Source organism: Pteropus vampyrus, unplaced genomic scaffold, assembly GCF_000151845.1.
Source record: "Pteropus vampyrus isolate Shadow unplaced genomic scaffold, Pvam_2.0 Scaffold149, whole genome shotgun sequence".
NCBI lineage: Eukaryota > Metazoa > Chordata > Mammalia > Chiroptera > Pteropodidae > Pteropus > Pteropus vampyrus.
The window spans coordinates 2109497-2119007 of record NW_011888930.1 but is presented as its reverse complement, the minus strand read 5'-3'; the positions used below and the strand labels follow the sequence as shown (position 1 = coordinate 2119007).

General features: G+C 35.2%; 1 protein-coding gene across 4 annotated transcripts in view; it reads left to right on the top strand.

The window, feature by feature from the left end:
* ANGPT1 (angiopoietin 1) overlaps positions 1 to 9511 on the top strand; it is a 249051-nt gene that overhangs the window by 145844 nt on the left and 93696 nt on the right. For all 4 annotated transcript variants that reach the window (XM_011369452.2, XM_023536147.1, XM_011369453.2 and 1 more), the window contains exon 3: positions 4992 to 5113. In XM_011369452.2, the coding sequence (XP_011367754.1) occupies positions 4992 to 5113 (122 nt within the window). The remainder of the gene's footprint in view (positions 1 to 4991; positions 5114 to 9511) is intronic.

Below are 9511 nucleotides of genomic sequence, written 5' to 3'. Positions count from 1 at the left end.
AGGGGAAATTTATTTATTTATTTATTTATTTATTTATTTATTTATTTATTTTAGATGAATCTACCTTTTATTTTTATCTTTTTAAAATATTTTTTATTTTTCAATTACAGTTGGCATACAGTATTACATTAGTTTCAAGTGTATAACATGGTGATTAGACATTTATACAACTTTTGAAGTGATCACTCTGACATATCTAATACCCATCTGACACCATACATAGTTATTACAATATTATTGACTATGTTCCTTATGCTATACTTTATATCCTGTGATTATTTTGTAGCTACCAATTTTTACTTTTTAACCTTTTCTCTTTTTCACCCACTCTCCCAAAGCCCCTCCCATCTAGCATCCATCAAAATGTTCTCTGTATCTATGAGTTTGTTTCTGTTTTGTTTGTTTGTTTGTTTGTTTTGTTCTTTGGATTTTATATGTAAGTGAAATCATATGGCATTTGTCTTTCTCTGTCTGATTTACTTCACTCAGCACAATACCGTCCAGGTCCATCCATGTTGTTACAAATGACAAAGATTTCATGCTTTTTATGGCTAAGTAATATTCCATTGTGTATATATGCCCCTTCTTCTTTATCCATCCATCTATGGTTCTATTGTTGGACATCCAGATTGCCTCCATATTTTGGCTATTGTAAGTAATGCTGCAGTGAACATCTGGATTCACATGTCCCTTAGAAGTAGCGTTTTGGGTTTCTTTGCCTGAATATCGAGAAGTGGGTTTACTAGATCCTTCTTTGTCTCTTATTCTAGCCTTATTTAAGATCTATTTGCCCAATATAAGTATTGCTACCATGGCTTTGTGTTTGTTTGTTTTTGTTTTCATGAAATATCTTTTTTCTATCCCTTTACTTTCAGTCTGTGTGTCTTTCGATGCGAAGCAAGTCTCTTATAGGCAACATATGTAAAGGTCTTGTTTTCTTACCCATTCAGCCACCCTATCTTTGGACTGGAGCATTTAATCCATTTACATTTAAAGTAATTGTTGATAGATACATATTGCCATTTAATTATTCATATTTTTAATCTTTTTTTTTCTTCTTCTTTTAGAAGTCCCTCTAACATTTCTTGTAATACTGGTTTTGTGTTGATGAACTCTTCTAGCTTTTTCTTGTCTAGAAAGCTTTTTTTTTCCACTTATAGTTGACATACAATAATATATTAGTTTCAGTTATACAGCATAGTGATTAGATATCTATATATCTCAAAAAATGATCACCCCACTAAATCTGGTACCCCTCTTCTTCCTTACATATTTATTACAACATTGTTAGCTATTTTCCATATGTTACAATTTATCTCTCTATGTCTGTTTTGAAATTATCAGTTTGTACTTCTTAATCCCTTTGCCCTCTTTCGCCATCCCTCCCAACCCCCCATCTAGTAGCCCTCAATATATTCTCTGTATCTACGAATTCGTTCTTAAGATTTCACATATACAAGAAATCATGTGCTATTTGTCTTTCCTTGACTTACTTCATTCATGGCAATACCCTCTAGGTCTATCAAGGCAATGTCTTTTTCTATTCCCTTCTTTTTAGTTTGTAGGGGTCTTTTAATCTAAAAGGAGTCTCTCATAGGCAGCATATGGAGAGGTCTTGTTTTCTTATCAATTCAACCACCCTGTCTTTCAGTAGGAACATTTAATTCTTTTCCATTTGAGGTACTTGTTGATAGGAATGTAGTTATTACCATTCTTTATTCCTGTTTTTGATACATGTTTCTTCTTCTTAAAGAAGCCCTCCAATATTTCCTGTAATATTGACTAGGTGTTGACAAATTCCCTTAGCTTATTTTTGTCTGGGAAGCTCTTTATCTGTCCACTGAATTTGTCTATTCTCCCCCTAAGTTCATTGAGCATCCTTTTAACCAGTCTTTTGAACTCTGCATCTGATAGATTGCTTGTCTCCATTTTGTTTAGTTCTTTTTCTAGAGCTTTGTTCTGTTCTTTCATTTGAGATAAGTTTCTTTGTCTTCCCATTCTGGTTGCTTCCCTCTGTTTTCTTTTCTTTTTTTCTATGTATTAGGTAATGCTGCTGTATCTCCCGGTCTTAGCAGAGTGGCCTAAATTATAGGTATCCTCAGGCATGAGATGAGACAGGACTTTGTATGGAAAAGTCACTGGAAGTGGCTTGGCTGGACCCACAAATTGGATGAGGCAGGGTCTCAGGGAATCACCTGAGTGGGTGTAGTGACCTGTGTTAACCAGGTTGATGGAGACTCAGATATGGTGCCCAACTGCATCTGCATGCCAGGAGTGAAGAGGGCTCCACAAAGAAACAATGGATTCTACCAGCACTTATATCTGGGAGAAGGCTGCCCCTCTATCCCTCGCCCTGAATCCAGATAATTCAGTTTCTTCTCATATGTGCCTGGCACCTTTCAAGCTGCTGCCTCGGTGCTGGAGCTCAGAGTGAGTAAGTCCATCAGAGAGTAAGTCTGCCTGGACTCCTTAGGAAAATTTCTATGACCCCAGCCACCTTCTGTCTCACTCAGCCAGTCTCCTCTGGCTTTCACAGCCAGAAGTTGTGGGGACTTCTCTTCTTGGCACTGGAACCCTGGGCTGAGGAGCTTGGTGTAGAGCTGGGACCCCTGTCTCTTCGGGGCGGGGTGGGGGGGGAACCACCACAGCTCAGATATCTCTCCCAATTTTCAACCACCATATGAGGGTATGGAACCAGCCCATTCTGTGTCTCTGCCCCTCCTACCAGGCTCAAGGTGACCTTTTCTGTATGTTTCAAGTCATAGTACTTTTATTCAGCTAGACTTCAGGCGACTTCCAATGATGGCTGTTCTATAAGTTAGTTGTAATTTTGATATGATTGTAAGAGGAGGCAAGTACAGTGTTTACTTACTTCACCTTCTTGAGCAGAAGCAAGAAAACATTTCATGGCGTATGATATGTTTGATTCAGTGAAACATGTACCTTTTGTTTATTCAGTAAATACTGAGTTTCTTTTTTGTGCCAAGCCTTATTCTAAGTGTCACCAAAAGATACAGATGTCTCATTACCTATTAATTATTTTATAAATTGTCATTCTAGCTAATAAACAAACATAAAACTTGCCTGTACAAAAATATTTAATAGTCGAAAGTTATATTTTGTGTATTCCTAATCTTTACATTCTCTACTATTTTTTCCTCTGAACTGCTCCTAGCTCTATCTTTAAATCCCAGGTTCTCTTGCTCCTGTTTTTCCTCAGATGAAATGATTCAGAATAAGAAAATATTTCTAAAAACTCTAAAACACTCCACAAATATAATTTTGATAGGTGGTAGTAACTTTTAGACCAGCTTTCACATCCATATTCATGACAACCGTATTCAAGAATCATAGCCCTTAAAATTGTTTTAAAGCACAAATGTTCCATCTCACTATTTTCTTCTCCACCCATCCACCTCCATCCACCACTCCCACCCCCAGCAGGGCTGGGACTAAGGTGAAGGAAGTGAGATCAAGTCATGTAAAACTGAATCATACATGTTCAAGGGCAGACACTGTCTTTCTTTTAAAATGATATTATGTTCAACATAAATTCTTTTGCTTAAATTTTGACCTTTCTAAATGTATTAAAATATTATTTTCTTGATTACCAAGATTTTTGGCACTTTCTTAAATTTTATAACTGAGGCAATTCCCTCTTTTATCACCCTAGTTTCTCTCCTGCTCCCCCCAAAACATATCTCCTTTCGCAATTTTCTGTAGCCCAGCTCAGCCCTGTTCATATCAGTATATTTTGAAAAGATTTTCTATGTGCATCTGACATAGGTTTAGATCTGCTACAAAAAGAAGGAAAGCACTAATGGTGTCATTTTTGAAGGAAGACCCTTTAGATTGATATTGACTTTTCAAAAGGTTTCCCAGACCCCTTTCAATAAGTAGTTCTCACAAAGATGTAATGGTTGTAAAAGTTTTCAAATAATATGGGGAGCTTTTAAAACTGTACCTCTCCATTGCCCCCTTTACCTCCTTAAGCAGGAAGTGGGTGGGAGGCAAGACAAAGACAGGGAGGTACAAGGACCCTGGCACAGTTTGAAGGCATCTTCTAAGCAACGTGTGCTCAGACTATGAGTGAGTTTGCGTGCACAGCTCACAGACTCACGTTATATTGAAGCTTAACTCATGATGTGAGTCTTCATGATTCAAAATGAGTCAAACATTTATAGTTTCTAGAGGACTCAGTGTAGTGCAGTTGGAAGAATAACTACAATCTTATCTTCAGTGTGATCTGAGTTCCTGGTCACTTTACTCAGATTAAGACCCAGACTAAGATAGTTTGACTCTCCCTCTTCTTAGTTTTCTGTATAGATCATTAGAATTAGAGTCACACTATCTAGGTTTGAAACACAGCTCTTTCTTTTGTTCGTAGGTGGATTTTAGCCACTTGCTGAACCCGTTTCCTCATTTATAAAGTGATAATAATTACTCCTTTAACAGGTACCCATTCTATAAAATAATATGACCTCTAGAAGGGCTGACATGACCTAACATTATAGGTGTTCAATAAATGTGTGATCATGAATCTGGCTAAACTGTGTCAAAGGTTGTGGCACGGTTCTAATTGGTGGTTCTAATTGATGGTAAGGTGATGGATCAAGGCAAGCATAATTTACATACCTATTAGTTATTATTAATTATGCACAATATGTAAGACCTTGTACTCATTTTACACTTGTAAACATTGGTGACAATATGTATAAAGCAACTAGCATAATGAAGTATCCTAGGGATTCAGGACACATATTTAAGTATGAAAATGGATTTAATGACTCAGTTTTTTCATTCAACTACAACCTCAATATCAAATGAATATAATATTTAAGAAACATTAATTAATAGAATGTAGACCACTTGATTAAATATTCTGGAAGAAATATTAATTTAAAAGAAAATACAGCTAAATATAAAACCCAAGATAATTGTTTTCATTCCTTGTGATGGGAGTTTGAAATGTTTTTGTTTTTTATCTTCAGGTGTTAAATCAAACTTCTCGACTTGAAATTCAACTGTTGGAGAATTCATTATCAACATACAAACTAGAGAAGCAACTTCTTCAACAGACAAATGAAATTCTAAAGATTCATGAGAAAAACAGGTGAAGATTGTTGTATTCCAAAAATAATTATGCATGACTTATTTATATTCTACATCTCTTTGCCAACTCTTAAAAAAAAGATTGAAGTGATTTGCAAAAAAAAAAATATATATATATATATACATACATACATATATATATGTATATATATATGGTCAAATTAATTTTGAATATAAAAACAAAGGAGAGCTTAATGTGAATACAGCAAGTATGTCAACAATAAGGTTAATACTATTGTTTACACTCAAAATATTTGCTTTTTATAACTTTGAACACTAATTTATCTGATGTTCAGTTCAAATCCCACCATATTTGTAAAAAATTGATTCTATAACTAAATTTGGTGACCCAAAATTTTGATGGTTTTCAGCAGAATCAAAATCTACAGTGATAGAGAAAAGAATAGGGTCTCTGAAACTGTAATTTGAATGATCACTTTACTTGCTCTTAAGCTTGTACAGAGCTATGAGATTGTTGAATTAGGGATCTTGCACTAGAAAGAAGCAAAATTTATTTTTTTTTGTAGAAAATTATTTACCTGTAAAGTTGATTCAAGAGTTGTTTGTTTGTTTGTTTTCCCCCACTTAAAGCCATTTCCTCTGGACCTAATACATTTCTTTGGTTAGCTTTATAGTTGTGTTTTATAAACTGTGAATGATCTCAGGTAAGTGAAATGAGACTTAGAGATCTTGAGAGCTTGATTGACACACAGACTATATGATTTTGAAGTCAATAGCATTCGTGGTGGACAATTCGATTAAAACCCTGACCACCGTAGGACAAGTATAGTGTGTATTTAACTGTGTTTTCTTCTGGATATTTGGATGGCTTGAAAAAGTTTTGGTTCTTATGCATTATATTGAGTTAAAAACCATTGTGTTACTAGAAACTAGTTAAATACCATGTGTTGATAGAACTAGAGTTTTCACCATGTTCCAGGAAGCCAGGAAGGCATCTAAGAGGACTGCTAGTTCTCCTCTTACTTTACAGATGAGAGGATAAACTCATTGGAAGTGAGTTATCTGTCCAAGGTCACACACTTTCCTAGTGACAAAACTGGGAATGTAATCCAGGTTTCTTTGTTTCTAGTCCTGTTCTTTCCACTGTAACACATGGTCTCTGGTTATCGTTTGCAACCTAGTAGGATTTCCCAACTTCACACTAAAAGTAGACCTTAATGACAAAAATTATAATTAAATTTTTACATGAAGAAAATAAACATGGCTGTTGGCTTAAAGTCTGAAAGAGATCACTCAGCTCTGACTTGTATTTCCAAGTTTTACATTTATTTATCTTAGTACCATGTCATGGGGTAAACGGTATAACTAAATAAACTTGACAGGACTTGACCCTGAACTGGTTTCTTGGTGAAATGTTCTGGAATTGAAAATCTTGTTGAAAAGTACCATTTATCCTACTACAATTTCACAGTAACCGGACACATACACATAACAGGTATACTTTACTTCAACTATCCTTTGATTTAGAATCCCACCACACTTTATCACTAGAAGTGAACTCCATTTATAGTGATATATTTCAAGACACTATTGTGAAAGCTTTGTCTAGGAATGAATAATTAAAACAATGACAATTTTACCATTTTAATGTTGTCTTATAATTACATAAATACCACATTTACTGTAGAAAAGAAAGAGTACACAAAAAATATTAAAAACCACAATCCCATCACATTGAGAACTGCACATGTTGCTACATATTATATATATTTTTTTTTCAGAAAATGTTGTGTCATGTTGTACATACTGTTTTGTAGCCTACTTGAAATTGCACAACCAAGAGATAGATATCTTTTCTAATTAATAAATATTCCTTTAATGTCATTCTTAATAACTGCATGGTATTTTATTTTATAGCTGTTACTTTAATCCATTTCTCACTAAGTATGTGACTACATATAATTTACCTTTTAAAAAGCTTTCATCATGAATTTACATTCTTTAATACTTTCCTTGCTGATATGTGTTATCTCTTGGTCTATGTCTGACACTTTAGCTGTCAGGATTCTACACAAAAACTGAGAGACCTGAAAGGGTTCATCCTTAACTATAATAATAAAGGCTGTCCTTAAGTGTCATTATACTCGGCTCTCTTCATCTCTCCATGTCTCTGATTCCCACTTCCTCTTTCCTTCACTCCTTCTCATATTCATACTTTCTTTTTCTTCTCCTCCTCCTGTTTCTCCTCCTCCTCCTCCACCTCCTCCTCCTCCTCCTTTTTCTTCATCTTCTCTTTTGTTTCTCCTTCTCCCCTCTAGATCTTATTCTAGATCATTTTGGATTTTTTTCTTTCCGTCATGTTCTTGATATGGCACCTGGTATCATTTCCCCCTATGGAATTCTCACCATGGAATGTTCTTTTTTAAGAGAAACTACTTAAAAGTTGTTCTCTCTGTTCTATCAATAAAGCCAAGTTGAGGTTCAAGTTCTCAAAAGAGCTTTTCTGCAGCTCAGACAGAAGAGGCTTCTCCATGCACCGCAGCACCGCAGAGGACTCTGATTTCTGATCCCAAGCACATAGATATCTTCTGCTGATAAATTTTTTCCCTCTTTGGATTCTAATTTCTAAGGAAAATTTGGGTTTTCTTAAATATATGAATCATATCATTTATTACAAATAATATTTTTTCAAGATTATAACAATTCCACTTCCCAGTAATATAGGTATTTCACAATAAATTCAGGGATTTATGTTTTAATTTGAAATCCTTTTCTCTTCTTCTGCTGACAAAAACATGTATCTTTTACTCCTACTCTTCACCCCTTTCTTTTTTGACTCTCAATCATGGCATTACTTTATATGTGGTTCCTGGGGGTATTTTTCTATCAGTTACTGTATGTCCTGACATTGCCATATGTCTATAGTTACCTGTGTCTTACTGTTGAAGGATCTAATATATGAAATGGAGGGATATGTATCCTTAAACCAGGCATATTCTTTCATGAACCTCTCTATACAAACCAAAAGTACCCCTTTGTGATATACAGCATATTTCCCCTATTCTATTTATTGTTATTGTTTATTTTCATATGTGAAATAGAATTAGAGGAACTCTGCCAAGCACTTTCTAGAACAACAAAAAAATGAGGATCCTCCTCCTCCATTTAAGTGGATAGAAAGTCAAAGCCAAATGTGAAGCAGTTTTATATGTTTTAACGTAGCTTATTGATCATCTCTACTGATTCCATAAATGGATCTTAGTCCTCCAAATGAAAAAGAAGCTATTTCTACATGGATGCATTCTGAAATGTAGGAATGACATGCCTTTAGTCGGCCAGGTCTGGTTTGGATCAGCTAATACACTTTGCAAAGGGGATTATCTAAATTAAGCTTTGCTTCCTCCCCAAGGAATGTCAGAGGTTGTGTTTGGGTGTGTGACTTACCAGCTTTGAGTATGATGGGGCTTCCACTGACAATTCGGTGAACTGACCCTTAGGAAGGTCCACCACTTCTTTGGCATAACAAAGAGGGATATTTTATGAATAGGATTATACCACACAATCACACTGAGAGGTCCTGCTGATTTAGATTCTGACAAATTAAATGCATCACTTGTAAGGTTGAAAATGGATTGTTGGCCTCATTAGATTCACGTCTTTATCCCCTAAATGGCAAAAGGCACAAATCAGAAACAGGATTAACGATGTTTGCTCTACCACTTGTTTTCCTAACAATCTAATGGGAGGTGACTCCAACAAGCTTCCAGTTTGTTTTCTCTAGGATTTTTTTCATTTGTTGGATGCTGTCCTAATCTCAAAACTTGGTTTTGTTTCTTATTTCAAGGAAACAGCACTTGGAAATAAGGGATTAGGATTTGGCCATATAATTGAAATTGCACAACCAAGAAACCAAGAAATGAGAAGCATTAATATTTACCTTGCACAGAGGGGATTGATATGACCACAAAGTGTGACATGTACTTGTCAACTTCTTTTAGATTCCTTCAGTATGTTTCCTGCTACATCTTCTCAAAACAATAGAAAAGAGAGGTGAACAGGGAAAGATCTCATAATGCAAATTACTTCAGTTGAATCAAATACGTACATGGATTTTTTGGTCTAAAGTTTTGGTTAACTGAACAGGTCTTAAGACACCAGTCTCATCTCTGTCTTAACCCCAACTTTTTCTAATGTGAGAGTACAGCCAAGTGAAAAAATATTCCAGAAGACATTCTTCTGCCTCACTACAGTATACGGGAAGAGAATCAACATTTCATGTATACAAAGATGGAGCACTTGGGTTTCTTTGATATTCGTGTTAAATATGCAGAATGAAGATTAGGGAAATCTTCTATAAGACCATCCAGAGTGAAATGAAACTACACATGTGATGATTATTTAGATATCTGCTGTCTAGATATTTAATATTAGGTGAACA